This window comes from Quercus suber, unplaced genomic scaffold (assembly GCF_002906115.3).
Source record: "Quercus suber isolate HL8 unplaced genomic scaffold, Cork oak 2.0 scaffold_317, whole genome shotgun sequence".
Lineage (NCBI taxonomy): Eukaryota > Viridiplantae > Streptophyta > Magnoliopsida > Fagales > Fagaceae > Quercus > Quercus suber.
In genome coordinates, this window is record NW_027069772.1 from 722,415 (window position 1) to 737,546 (window position 15,132).

Here is a 15,132-nt window from a genome sequence, read left to right on the forward strand (position 1 = left end):
TCACCTGTGTTTGAATGTTTCAATGTTCGTAACTTTTTTTTATTTTGGTTTTATCTATAAAGAAATAAAGTGGGACCACTAGGATAGTAGGATGTGAGTACTGAATTGTGATAGTGAATTTGTGAGACTAGCCATTAGTAGTGATTGTTTTGTGCATATTGTGATTGTGAATTTGTGAGACTAGTCTTTGGTAAGTCATAAGTGATTTTTTTGTATGTTATTCTTTGTCGACATTTTTATAATATTAAATGTTTAAGAAACACTTATTTTATATGTAGTATTTTGTTGAATATGAAATAGATGTTAGTTTTTATTTTCATAAATAAATAAATAAAATGTTTTAAGCTTTGCCCCCCCCCCCCAGGTTTGAATCCTGATTCCATCCCTGCCCCCGGCCACCACACACATGGTCTCTCTCTCTCTCTCTCTCTCTCTCTCTCTCTCTCTCTCTCTCTCTCTCTCTATTTTTTCATTTTTCAAAACAATTCTCTCTCTTCTCCACAGCCTAACCATCTCCGCTCTATCAATAAAATTCTCTATCCCTCACGATCCTCCATAGCTAGAGCTCGCCCTGAGCTCCATCCAAGGTCGAAAGCCCCAAAGCCTTTGCCACCACCGGTGGCAGCAAAGATTAACACCACCACCACAAATAGTGGTCCAAACCTGACCCTTAAAACCATCACAGACTCAATTCGAGGGGTACGGTCCAAATCTTCACTCTGTCTCTCATGGCAGCAGCAAACACTCCACCCAAGCTTCCATGGCAGTGGCGACAACAACTTAGGCATGGGTTTTAGGTTGATTTGGTTTTTTAATGGGTTTTCTGTTGGATTTTGTTTTTAGTTGATTTTGTGTTGGATTTGTAATGAGTTTTTAGATTTGTTTGAGTTGATTTCTTCTTCTTCTTCTTCTTCTTCTTCTTTGGATTGAAGAAAGCAAGGGAATAAAATAGTCTTTTTTTTTTTTTTTGGATTGAAGAGAGTAAGGGAAAAGAGAGAACGAAGGTGAGAAAAGAGAGAGAAAATTTTGATTTAATAATCCAATAGAAAGCTACAGTAATCATGTAAACATGCACGGTTATTGTAGCATTTTTGGATATGTATAGTGTTATAAACTCACTTATGTGGGTAGTTTTTGAACAAAAATGTGTAAAATTCATCACTTTTTTCTATTTTCCATGGACTGGTGCAATTGCTCTAAGGTGAATTAGTTAACAAGTTTTGCAAACTATTTTGCAAAGTAGCATCGAAAACACTTCCTGATGTCAAATTCCAAAAACCAATGGGGCTCACCACTCTTCTAGGACCATGCCACAGTAAGAGCTTCCTCTCAAGCACCTAGCTTTTAGACCAAACAATAGCGAACCCAAGATCCCAACAGCAGTCCTAAGTGGGAGAAAGAGATGCAGCATTTGACATGAACTTTGATCTTCCTTCTTTATCGGCCATAGCAAAGCTATTATGTACAGTCTTCATTTCTTTGTGAAGGCAAGGAAAGTCATTTAAACTCCATATTTTTTATTCATTTAGGCTTTGAGAAGACAATTGACAAGCAGCTCTCCAACTGTGTTAAACTGGCACTCTTTATAATAGCATCAGTGTGAATAAAGTAAAGACTAAGTAAATAAAGGATATCAGTTATACAGTTATACAGTTATATAATTACATTTTGTATTTGTGAAGAACTTCATTTTGTCTTTATATATAAGCAACTATCCTCCAACATTGCTTGAAGAATTTCCTGCAAGAGAATTCATCTTAAAGCTTGGATCTTGAAAAAGAAAAATAATAGCACCATAAATGTAATCTAGTATTCTGCTACCATGAGATCTTAACAAGCTTATAAGCATCTTGAGTCTTGAGACATAGACTCCCAATGAGGCAAGCCTCACCACATGATATTGATATAACGTGCACCAATGGAAAGCCAACAAGCATAAATCTGCTACTGCTCTTGCATTAAGTGGACCGTGTCCAATCTATATGAAAATAAAATAAAATAGAGCCATGTTGTAGCTCTTCTTTTTCCTCTTTTAGGTAAACAAGGAAGGGAGGACAAAACTTGAACAAGATGTGCAACTGAAGGAGACTTGATCAAAGTCTGTGGTACTACCACTGTACCACAAACAAACCTTACGGAGTCCAGTTGGCATCATAAAATTCATTTATGGCTCCTTCAAGAATTACACTCTGCTTGTCTCAATATAATACTTTCAAAATTTTCTTGGCTATGGCAATAATTTGTGTAACGATTTAATCTTTAAGAAATAATAGTGATTTACATCTGTCCTGGTTGCATAGGTTATTGCTGTAGCATATTAGCATCTCTGCTGAAAGGAGACAAGGTCCAAGGGGCTCACCAAACAGGCATGCAAGATCATATCTGGGACTTACCCCACCATCTGTGCACATACAAACTGACAAGAGAGAAAGGGAAGTACAGCACCCAAACTCTAAAGAAAAGGGCAAGTAATACAGAAAGCAGCACAGGAGCTGATATATACGATATATTACTTGAAACCAAGTCAAAAGAAAAACAATTTTGCATTGCATCATCTGAAAAACATACATGGAATTGAAACAAGTAGTGCTGCCCCATTGTCATTACCCTTCACTGAAGTGCTTATATTGAAAGCTGCACACTAATAATTAATTACACAGAGACCAAAGAAAACAACAGATATAATGCAAGAACAGTAAGGTAGCAACCAAAATATGATTATTTTAGGCTTTTAGCTCCTACCTTTAAAGAAGCACTGCACATTTATAAATTGACCTCTTTTATATAAAATGACATGTTATTTCACATATCTTCCTACTACACAGTAAACATATATTATCATGAAATATGCAGCAACGTTGGCAATTGATACTTTTTACTTCTTGTCTCTTCTGCAATTTTTGAATGGCATTTCTGGATCTAGTGCATCAAGTAATAATGAGAATGTTGGGAATACAGTTGTTCTTTGACCTTAGGGTTTGCAGACAACCAGTAAGAAATCTCTTTAGATTTGACCACCTCCTTCTTGTTCAATGATTCCAGCAAGGCACAAACTGGTTCCCACTGTTCAGAGCGTTTGGAACGAGGTTGCAGATGGTTAACTTGGTTACCACGTTTTCCTGCCACATTAAAAGCAAAAGAAAATGATTACTGATAATCTGGTCAAATCTTCTAACAACAGATACAGATTCTGATTAATAATCTTTTATAATTTACAACAGATGCAACACTAGATGATTCAGAATTTCAGTGACTAGGCAAGATGAAAATTAATAACTTAAACTACCATATCTTCCTCTAGATTTTAACTGATGCAGATACAGATACAGCCAGAATAAGCAAGGACCAGAATTCTTATTTGAGCTACACCTTCTTTAAATTCATATTGGAAGTCAATCCCAGGTGATCCAAGCCTGGAGGCTGGAGCAATGACACAGCCAGGGAGGTTAATGGGAGACTATTTTGAAAATCCTACAAGCAACAGACCAACCTCAAAATCTCAGACATCCATTGCTAATTAGCTTTCACAGTTCAAAACTTAGCTCTCAAATCAGATATACAATATCATTCTTTGAACCCACCAAACTTATTATTTTCAAATTTCTTAGTGCACAAAACATTTTTTGAATAATTAATCACATTACGAAGCATACATGCAATGGCCTAATCCAAGCATTGTCATCAACTCAAGTTCTTAATCTTGTGCATAAAAAACCTTATATTTTAATGAGCTCAGCATGACTACATATGTAACTGTCATCAAATCAAAGCATGTATGTACAGTTACAATGTGACACCAATTGTTGAACTCCCCAAGCAAAAAACTCAAAAAGAAAAAGATGAAAAAATATATATATTGAAGGACAATCATAGACATTTGAAATAACATAATTATTGCAAAAACCATTTGGTGATTATCTACAACTTTACAATCCCCTCTACAAACAAAATTCAGAAAGACTTTTCCTAATGCCCTTGCATTAACGTCTTCTATCTGGTCTCCTGTGATATGACATAAAAATCAACAAATTCAATCTAACAATCAAAATCATGAACACAAGCAAGGAGAAAAGAAAAACAAATTATAATCTAGAGAAGAAATGAAAAGAGAAAAGTTATCAAGAGATACAAAAAAGACAGTGACAACAATCAAACAAACAAACTGCATACCAGTTATAAAATTCGTACCAAAAGTTTTAAAACCACAGACCTCTATTATTGTACCATGACAACTTCTGTAGAGAAAGAGCCATGTTAGGGACAACTTTTGTTACAACTTGTGAAGGTGTCAAGTTGTGAAATTGTGATTGATGCAATTACTTTCACATGATGCCACTTTCACACCGTACAAATCACACGTCACATCAGCAGTAATAAAAATTTTTTGTCATTAGACTTAATTGTAAAGAAAATTAAGATTTAGTCATTGTCAATATCAAATCTGCTATAAACACATTGCAATTAACCAATGAAATAACAAATGTTCAATTCCCATAATTGATTGTGCGCAACAATTTGCAGACCCCACAAATTGCACATTATTTGAAAGTGTACATAAAATCGGTAGCTTACACACAATCTTTGGCAATTTGAATGCCCATTTTCCGGCTAGTTGTAAATGCTTAGCCTACAAAACATAAAAGGTACATTGACGAATCGATTTACGTTAAAAACAATATCCTCATAAATCGCCAGATTTATAACCTCCCAATTGCAACAATCTTTTCTTTAAATTTGAAAAACAAACCTCACCATCACAACTACGCACAATTAGCATTTCTACTTTTTTACTTATACATAAACTACAATAATTGGATTAATTCATTAAACTTGATTTGGCACATCTCAAAATGTCTCAATTCTCCAATCTTTCCCTTAACATAAACAAAAAGTTAAAAAGGAAAAATGCACAAGTTACATTCAAACATTCATAATTGAAAGTACTCGATCTAAAAGAATCTACGACTCGTCGTTGTCGATCAGAATCGGAGCTTCATTTACCGACTTATGAAAGAAGTGATCGATTCGCTGAGTGCCGGCCGGAACCGGTTTCTCGTAGACAGGGCGAGAATGCTTTTGATCGGTTGCCGGACGATCTGAAGGCTGTGAAGATGGCACGGGAAGCGAGTCGAGGAGGAAATCGCTCGTCGGCTGGTGCTTCTTGACGGCGATTCTTATGTGTTCGAGCTTCACGATCTTCCGCTTCCTCTCCGTTGTGATCTCTGCGGATTTCTCGGCCAGGAATTGCAGGAAGAGCTCGGCGGAGCACGTGACGAGGAATAGGGCTTCCGAGTTCACTTTGTTGATGTCATTGTCGAGCTTCATGATCTTCTTGACCCTTCCGATTGGGAGTTCGGGTTGGATTGCCTCGGTGTTTTCTTCTTCCGCCATTGATGCGTTTTCTTCCTCCGCCATTGATGAAACGCAAAGCTTCGATTTTGGAAATGAGGACGGAGATTAACTGGAGAGGATAAACGATTTTAGGGTTTTGAATTGGCGGGAAATTGAACCTATATCTTTTTCAGTTTCTTCTTTTGTTGTTTTTGGTCAAGAATACCCTTGAATTACCTCAATTGTCATTGGTCAAGAACGTTTCTGAATTTTATGCGAGGGTGCTTCGGTCATATTCTAGTTGCCCCGCCACACAAAGTGCTTTTTCCCGCCTGAAGAGAAATTAAAGAATTTGAATGAAAAAAAAAAAAAAAAAATTTAAACATGTTTTGAGCTCATTGAAAAGATCATTTACATATAATTTTAATCATAGTTACATGTTCTCTAACTTGTTTAAATAATACACATAGATAATTTTATAATTCGTCACATAATGAGTTAGAACTCTATACCTGTATCAAGACAAACTTTGTCCAATTAAAAAATATTGGCTTCTGCAATCAAACATGTATATATAGGCTTTTGAATTATCAAAAATATAAACAAACTAAAATCTCTTTCTCCTAATATATATATATATATATATTTTTTATATTATTAATAACAGAATTCCCATTTGGTTTTCAATATTTTGCATATTAAAATTCTCTCACACAAATTCTTAAATTCTCTAAACTACCCATACCTTTTAGTTAAATAATTTTACACAAACTGGTTTAAAGTGTAATTTATTATTCCTAAATTTTAGGCTTTTTCCTTTATCTTTTGAATTTGACTTACTTCCAATACTTTTTTAAATAAAATCTTTTTTTTTGTTTTAATGAGAAACTGTCACATTATTTACTAACTAAATAAAATGTAGAGATTAAAATCAACTACCACTTATCATTGTATATTTGAAACAAAATGATATGTTCAGTTAAAAAAATACTAGAAGTAATCTAAACCCTTATCTTCTCCATTCAGCATAAAACTTATGACACTATCTCTATCTCATTTTTAAACATTATTTCACATTACCTTGTCTCTTTCTTAACAAAAATATACAAATAATTATTTATATATATTATTTTTAAACGTTATAACATTAAACCAAAAAAACAAATAAATAAATAAAAGACCATTATTGCATACGCAAAACACGTGTGATGAGTCTAATGTGTGTGTGTGTGTGTGTGTGTGTGTGTATAAAGTTAGCTGAATAGTACAATGTGACCCATTAATAATACCAAAAAATACCAAAAAGAATAGTACAATGAGATATATGAATAGTATCAAAAAGTGTAATTGGACTCATAAATAGTACCAAAAATTAGTTAAAAACTGAAATAAGTTGAAACTTTCATCAACTCTCGAACGGAGTCTAAATCTCATCATCCTCTACTATCTTTCTTAATATTAAATAAATAAACAAACAAACAAACAAAAAAAACCTTTTAGAATGGGATTCAGGTATATCTCTATGGTTCCACTTTAAACACCTCTTGTGATATATTGGCATTGGGGTTTAAACCCCACCAGCCCTCCCTCCCCCTATAGTAGAAACATAAAGCAATAGAATTCACACATTTTTTTTAGTCAAAGATATATGATTGAAATTCATTTCTTTTTTCTTTTTTTCCTTTCAACATTCACACCTGAGCCCTAAATTAGGAGGAAGTGCACCTTGTTTTGAGTGTATATTTTCTCTCTCTCTCACAAGCTAGTGGGACCCATCAGCTATGGGCCCCACCAACTGCAAGGGGGAAGAAACATACACCCAAAATAGGGTGTATTTTCTCCTAAATTAGGACCGACATGCTATTGGAAGTTCAATCTTCAAAGAAACACTTACATGAGAACATAGGTGCCAAGCAAAGAAGTAGATTATGTGTTAGATTCTTCAAATTGAATCTACAAGTTTTTAGTTTATTTTTTGTTTTATATATATTCTTTTACATAAAGAAAATACATTAAAAAATATGAGCTAATTCAAATCTACACTTATAAAAAAATAATGAAGATTCATCCTTAACCTAAGGAGTGAGCTAAGGCATGTTTGTTTAAATTTGTAAGTTGAATTTTCTTTCAACAAATTCTTTGCCATCAGCGGAGTCCTCAGACCCTTCGGTGGTTTCTTTTAGCATTTGACCACTCATGCAGAATGCATTTTTCCCCATTGCCACCGTGCCTCCAAACATGATGTCCATGGAGTCAAGATTCGGCATACCTTTTTTTCTAAAGGTTCCTACCTTGGGACATGCCTACATGTGGACAACCAGTAGTTAGAACGCAATATAGTTGTACATAGTGGAGTTTTTCACAATTATGAAAAGTGAACTAACCGCAATCTTTTGGGTCCACCACTCATCACTGGCATCAAGCTTCCCAGTTTCAGCATCAATACCTAACCCAGTCTCATGCTCAAAACACTCATGATACACCTTCCACCGTTTTCTCAGATGATCCCATTTGTGTTTTTAACTACGTGTAAGTCACCACTTTTCCCATTTCACCTAACTACTTAATCACTGCATCAACCCCTTCCCTTTNTGGACCATCATCAGCTATGGGCCACCAACTGAAGGGGAGAAACATACACCCAAAATAGGGTGTATTTTCTCCTAAATTAGGACCGACATGCTATTGGAAGTTCAATCTTCAAAGAAACACTTACATGAGAACATAGGTGCCAAGCAAAGAAGTAGATTTGTGTTAATTCTTCAAATTGAATCTACAAGTTTTTAGTTATTTTTTTGTTATATATATATATCTTTTCATAAAGAAAATACATTAAAAAATGAGCTAATTCAAATCTACACTTAAAAAAATAATGAAGATTCATCCTTAACCTAAGGAGTGAGCTAAGGCATGTTTGTTTAAATTTGTAAGTTGAATTTTTTTCAACAAATTCTTTGCATCAGGGAGTCCCAGACCCTTGGTGGTTTCCTTTGCATTTGACCACTTTTTTTTTTTTTTTTTAATTTCAATAGATCAGGTGACGAATTATTTTGTCACCAATTACTGCTTATAGTCAAATATGGCGACGAAAATTATTGTCATCAATTTTATTTTTTTATTAATATTCTTTACATTTACTTGCCATTACATTAACCTGTTCATTTCTAAACAAATCCATAATAAATAAATAAAACATCCATTCATTTCTACATCCATACAATCTAAAAATGCAATAAAGATGTTCACAAAGTAATTACAACTACTTATATACAAATGATGTCTTAACTTTCAAACATTACAAAAAATTATTTGAGTTCAAGTAGTCTCACAAAAGCTATCTTTTTGCCACCAATCCCATATCTGCACAAGTATAAAGGAAAATACATCAATAACAAACTAAACTGCAAACCTATATCCCTAATAAGATGCACTACAACAACAAAAAAAGATTATTATTAGTAAGACAATGCAGAAAATGTCAACAGAATATCGAATAATAAACTAGACAAAATAATCATAATGCAACATCATATGAAGCCAAACTATCAAAGAAAGAAGACCCACAACATTCTCATCAAATAAAAATCAAACCCACATTACAAACCATGGAGAAATCATAAAGAATGAGAAAATGAATTTGCACAATGTGAGCATATTGTTGATAGCAATTCAAACAATGAATACATGGGCACAAAATTTTTCCACTTTGGTCCACAACAGTCATTGCAAAAGTAAGAAATGAATTCACCCCATCAATATATTGTTGACTTAGTCTGTCTCTAGTGTCTTACCAAGTGTCATCCAACTATTATCCATATTTGATCACACGTACAAGGTGAATGTTAAGTCATCAAGATAATGAAATGTCATACATAACGTTTTCAAACATCTAAACCTCCAATATACTTTGGAGTGACACATTATATCAAGAGTCACAATTTCATTCTTACACTTCTTTACTTTTAGTCCAAAAAGAATCAAAAGTTTAAAAATTGATAAATACTTTATGTATTCAATTCTAGATATACTTCAAAACTTAAAAGATATACACAAAGAAATCAACACTCCCAATATCAACTTAACCACTATACAACAACACACAAGCCACCCACTAGCTCCAAATCAACAACCCACAAATATATCAAGAATCACCAATTTCATTAAACAAGTTTAAATAATATTTTCAATCCAAATCAACGTGTAAACTTCAATTTAAGTTTTAGAAGACAAAACCATAGAGCAAAAAAAATCTAATACTAGTCTTAAAAGACCCAAAATCATTACCTCAGCTTATACTCCCAAAAAGCCAAGCAAACTCAACCCTGCACAAATGAAAGTTCAACACAAGGTTTAATGGTCATAAATAATTATAATAAGTCACAAGGCTCAGTTGGCCAGCACAAGAAATCTATTTACTTCTGAAAGAAAACGTAGTATTTTATTGGGGGAAAAAACATTTAAGTGGGTAAACTTTGGTTAAAAAAAAAAAGGAAATATACCATTTCACTAATAATTGTACCATTCTCTTCTCCAAAAATATATATATATGTGTGTGTGTGCGGTCATTGGGCCCAATCCTCATTCGCCCTAAGGCCCAAACCTTGCTATCACAGCTCGGGGGTGCCGAGCTTCACTACTAAGTTATGATCGGCATATTTTTTACCGAGCAGGTTCGGAGTTGTCATTGAACGGCGCATCAGCTTTGTTCGGCTCAAAGAAGGCCCTCCAAGCGCCACCACCTAGCTCTAACCTGAAGTGGGCACCAAGTCCCAAAGCCAGCCAGGCCTAGACTCCCACTTACCATCCCCCTAATTGGACCCTCCGTAGCACTAAGCGCGCACTAACTCTGCCGAGCTGCCGACAAAGGTGGGAACCAAGTCCCAAAGCCACCCATACATAGCACTAAGCGCGCACTAACTCTGCTGAGCTGCCGACAAAGGTGGGAACCAAGTCCCAAAGCCACCCATACCTGACCTCCCACTTAGAGAAAATCCTACTGGACCCTCTGTTGCACAAACATGAGAGCATTGATAACCTACGCCTGAGCTGAGCACTATAAATAAGAGGGGAGGATAAGAAAGAGAGGTTGGTCAGAAAAAGGGAGGGGAAGAGAACAGTGGTAATAGGGAGGCAAAATAGAGAGAATCCGAGAGGAGAAGGAGGAAGGATTGTGTTGTCGAGAAAGAGAAAAGTGATCTCATTGAATCCTTAGTTGTAGAACTACCCAGAGTAGGAAATTCAGCCCAACAAACAAATAAGTTGTGAGCCCAAGTGGGGCTGAGCCCATTGGCCTCATTTGCGACCCGCACAATATATCATTCAAAATAAAGTGTATAAATTAGAATGGAAACAATTGATGATAATGAAAAATAAGGATTTTAACCTTATTTTTTAAAAATAATGATATGAAAAATCAAAAAGTTTTACAAAAAATAAAAATAAAAACATTGCTTGAAAAATGTTCCAAAAGGAACTCCACCCAACTAGACTTTGATGACAAGATATCTATTCTGTGGCCTCATGGAAAACCCATACCAAACATTATAATGTTCAAAAGGTCAATCAAATAGTAATTGTGTAGGAACTAAGAGTAACATTGTTTAAATAAAAAAATATCTTAGATCACAAGCAGCCATATATTCTATGCATGTTTAATTGTCTTCTCTGTCCCTTCTAGCTAGTTCTCGAATAATCAAAGTCGATCATTATACCTTAATATGTCCAAATGTAATGTCTTTGTCAACCTCATTCATCATGCATACTCATTTAACCGTTGGCCTAATATTGCTGACTTTTTAAAATTTTCCTGTTGTTATTGTTATCTATTTATATTAATCAATACACTACAAGCTAGAGTGTTCATATTACATTTTTGACGTTATCGTTATCATTTTTAGAAAAATAACCTTAGCATCAAAAGCAATGCTTCCTCAAAAAACGCAAACTAGTTTCATGTATATCATTTTACTCCACAACTCATAATCCCCATTTACTTACATTTCCTACACCACATGATACATCACACCTAAATAAAAATCTAATAAAAAATTCATTATTAGATTTTTATACTCAATTTCATTATTCACCTTGCACCGTTTTTATACCCAATTTCTTGGCCAAAGAAACAATAAATGACAGAACCCAAAACACAAATAACATTCAGCCGTCAGAAACATGAAGCAAATCACATATACCCAAGCTATCACTTTGCACCACTTTTCAGAATGGCTGTTAAACAGGGAAACTACACACTAGAGAACCCAAAACACAAAACATTTCAAGCATAAGAACAAACAAGCAAACCACATATAAGTAGTAGCTAAGGCAAGAAATTGGGTGGATAAACAAGCATATATGAGAAAACCCAAATCATAGACAAGATGAACTAAGCAACAAATCATATATTAGCAAAACTTACATGTTTTTAATGGTCACAGCTTCTTCCAATTGCTTCCCCTTGACGCACTCAGAAGTTGAAAATTATGACAGAGAGCAATTAGAACAATCCCTTGCAATAACAAAGGCCACAATGCCATGCAAAATGGACAATAAGCTAAAGCAGAACACAAACTACAACTTCCAAAAACTTGACAAATCATTTAAAGTGACAAATATTTAATAGCAATTTCTAACTCTAGACCAAGTTTCGAATATTTTCTATAGCCACTTATCCTAAATAAAACAAAAGTGTGGAAGTATTTAAGGGGCAATCTCATTGTGAGCCCTTGATGGTGCAGTTATATAAAGGAAGAGAAACTTTATTTCTATCCGTTTTTAATTTTTTATGAATGAATTCATTAATAATTTAGCTCATAACAAGAATGAAAGATCATACTAGGTACCAACAAACTAGGTAGAACCATGATATTTAACACAGACTGAACTTAAATCATTCTTCAGACTATGGGCATAGTACAACTTAAAAGTCTCAAAGCTCAAAAGTGAGAATTATCTTATACTAATACAACATAGCCCGGAGTTCAATAAGTTTTATTGAAGACATAAATTCAGAGAGATTACCTTACATTCTAACACAAAGGCATGCTTGAATTTGAAAGCATAAAGAGCAATAGATGGACTCTAAAACCATCCAATGCAAATTCACCCCAATTCAACCCCTCTGGACAAGAAACCTATGTTACACACTGCCAATTGAACAATGTAACAAACACATGCAAGAAAGCCTCAATCTTAAAAACACAATGCTGACAAAATTAAAATTAAAAAAAACAATTCTATTTCACTTCTTAAAAAAAAACGATTCTAAAAAAACGTATCTGAGAGAGAGGTGTGAGATTGGGGATTTAGGGTTAAAGAGGGAAAATAATAATAATAAATAACCCACAAAGTCACCAAGTTTAACAGGGTTAAAGAGAGAGAGAAGAGTGATGAGAGAGAAAGAATCAATGAGAGAGAGAGCTTACCGGTCTTTTTGGGAGGCTGAAAGGTGTGGGTCAGTCTGTGGGAGGAGAATGAGAGAGTAATAGTATTTTGTTTACACAAATAAAAAATAATGAAAAAAATTTAGAACCCGCCTGAAAATTGGGCACCGCCCAAAAAGAATTCAAAAAAATTTAGCACGTGTTATTTTTCTTTTTTCTTCAAAAAATTCAGTAAGCACAGTGAATAACTGAGAACCGGCCGATTTAACCTTAAAAACTGAATATTGGTATGATTGAACCGATTATTGGCCAGTTTGCTAAAAACACCAAAAACGTAGCATTTTTTTATTTTTTTTTTATCGAAAAAACGCAGCAATTTTATAGTAAAGATCTGAAAAATAAAATAATAAACCAAGACTATCCTTTGCCACTGAAGCTAATCAAAACATGAACACTAAACAAGCAAATATAATTTCGAAAACAAAAAACCTAGAAAATAAAAAACATCATTGAGTGCTTACAGGGGTTTTGGAAGACTTAATTTGGAGAAGAATGTCCTTGAGGATTTGATCACTGGAAGCACTTTCAAGTTTCCATGGAGATTCAGTGGAAGATCCAAACCTATGCCATCCAATCCTTTCTTTGCGTTGTCTTCATTTCCATTAGTAGTAGCAGCAGACCCACCTTCCATTTTCCTTTTCTTTTCTTTTTTTTTTTCCTTCAGTATACACTGTGAGTGGTTGAGAACTAAAAAGGTCTTGGTTTTGTCCTTTGACTCAGAGTATAGCTAGCTTGTTCTTTTTCCTTTTATTTTGTGTGTCTGACACCACGTAAAGAGTAAAGCTAAAAATATTGACATTTGAAATGTGTAAACAAATTCCTTTCAAAAAAAAAAAAAATTGTGAACAAATTTAAAAGAATTATGCTAGTGATACAATTTTTTGCACAATTTTGTGATACAACTCATCACATGATGAGTTGTAATTGGTAAAGATGTGTTCTCACATGGCCCACTGACATACTCTTACCAATCACAACTTACTATATGACAAATTGTAATACAAAATTGTACCTCTATCAGAATTTAATTTAAAAGTTCAAGTACACCTCTAAATTTAATTTTAACTGCACCCTTGTCAGTACTTTTAAAAAAAAAATATTATTCTCATCTATCTTACTATTCTTTTATTGAAAATATTATTGTTCAGTGGGATAGGTGGATGGTTTTGGTCCATTTTGACCTTTGGCACAACTGCACAAGTAAGTTACAACTCATGGGAATGATTTTTTTTTTCTTCATAAATATACTTTTAGTCCTTATATTTTGATTTTTTTTTTTATTTTAGTCCCTACATTTTATTTTTTCGACTTTTAATTTTTAAACCAATTAACGTCTTTCATTTAAGTCCTTAAAACACCATTCCGTCACCAAACTAATGAAAAAATTGACAAATAAATAAAATAATAATTTTTTTCCATGTTGGACAATAAAATAATAAATTTATTTCCATCACCAAGTACGTGTTGGCTCTTTTCTTCGTGTTTTTGCTAGCCTTTGCAATTGAGGTGCTTTCCATCTTGCCCGATGTCAAGCCTACAAGCACGAATCCCATGCTAGGTGCCTTGACTCAAACCATCATATATACTTGTTGCATGGGTTTTGCTTACTTAGTCATGCTCTCTGTCATGTCCTTCAAGCTTGGAATCTTCATAGCCGCCCTAGTTTCCATTTCTAACAGGTACCCAAAATATACAAAAGCATAAACCAAATTATTCACCAACAAGCACATCCCAATATTTTCAATCCTCATAAAATCCTATACCTGGAAAACAACAAACACACAGTGAACAAAAAATAGGGGACCGTTATGAGACGGCCTCACATTCCGAAGTGCTTGCCAAACTGCACTATTACATTTGAAACCACTTCCAAATGCTATCTGCCACACACGATTGACCTTGCGCGTCCTCCCCTTAGCCTCTATATAGGCCAACTCATACCAAATGGAGCTCGACGAAGTATTCCCAAACCGGTGAAGAGTCATCCTAGAAGCCTCCACATGAATTGGCAACAATTGAAGATTCTTCTCCAGCACGTATGTGTCGTCGCCGAGGCCTGAGCGCTCGAGGATCTTGTGCTGAAACTCCAATGACGAGTCGTTGAAGTTGCCGATGAGGCGAGAGTGTTCCATGAAGGAATGAAACGGAGCCTTGAAACAACACTCACTTTCTGTCATTCACTAAGAAAAGTGGGACATTTCTTGTTTTGGTGTTCTTTGGACTCTTTCAGGAAAGGGACCATTTGAAGATGGCAATTGCAAAGATTGATGCTCATCACCCTAATATACTTTTGGCTGAGAAGTCAGTTTCTAGATATGCTCAAGATTACCTTCTTGCAAAAGACATATCACCTGTTATG

At 34.6% G+C, this 15,132-nt stretch overlaps 1 protein-coding gene and 1 long non-coding RNA gene across 5 annotated transcripts; both read right to left on the minus strand.

Moving 5' to 3' along the window:
• Positions 1 to 4,803: 4,803 nt before the first annotated feature.
• LOC112011627 (uncharacterized) lies at positions 4,804 to 5,667 on the minus strand. Its single transcript, XM_024043992.2, has 2 exons — positions 5,569 to 5,667; positions 4,804 to 5,461 (listed from the first exon to the last, which is right to left on the minus strand). Exon 2 carries the CDS (start codon positions 5,413 to 5,415, stop codon positions 4,960 to 4,962), a length of 456 nt encoding a protein of 151 aa, XP_023899760.1. The 5' UTR covers positions 5,416 to 5,461; positions 5,569 to 5,667; the 3' UTR covers positions 4,804 to 4,959.
• A 2,905-nt stretch (positions 5,668 to 8,572) lies between these two features.
• LOC136071485 (uncharacterized) lies at positions 8,573 to 13,509 on the minus strand. Of its 4 annotated transcripts, none has more exons than XR_010632782.1 (6): positions 13,235 to 13,509; positions 12,756 to 12,790; positions 12,357 to 12,451; positions 11,750 to 11,839; positions 9,616 to 9,653; positions 8,573 to 8,691 (listed from the first exon to the last, which is right to left on the minus strand). It is a non-coding gene; the product is annotated as an uncharacterized LOC136071485 (long non-coding RNA). The 4 variants fall into 4 exon arrangements; XR_010632780.1 differs by having other exon boundaries at positions 12,352 to 12,451; XR_010632783.1 differs by lacking the exon at positions 12,357 to 12,451 and having other exon boundaries at positions 13,235 to 13,507.
• Between the last annotated feature and the right edge of the window lie 1,623 nt (positions 13,510 to 15,132).

Coding starts and splice junctions, on each gene's coding strand:
- LOC112011627 (XM_024043992.2), bottom strand. CDS start 5,415: ATGGCGGAGGAAGAAAACGCATCAATGGCGGAAGAAGAAAACACCGAG.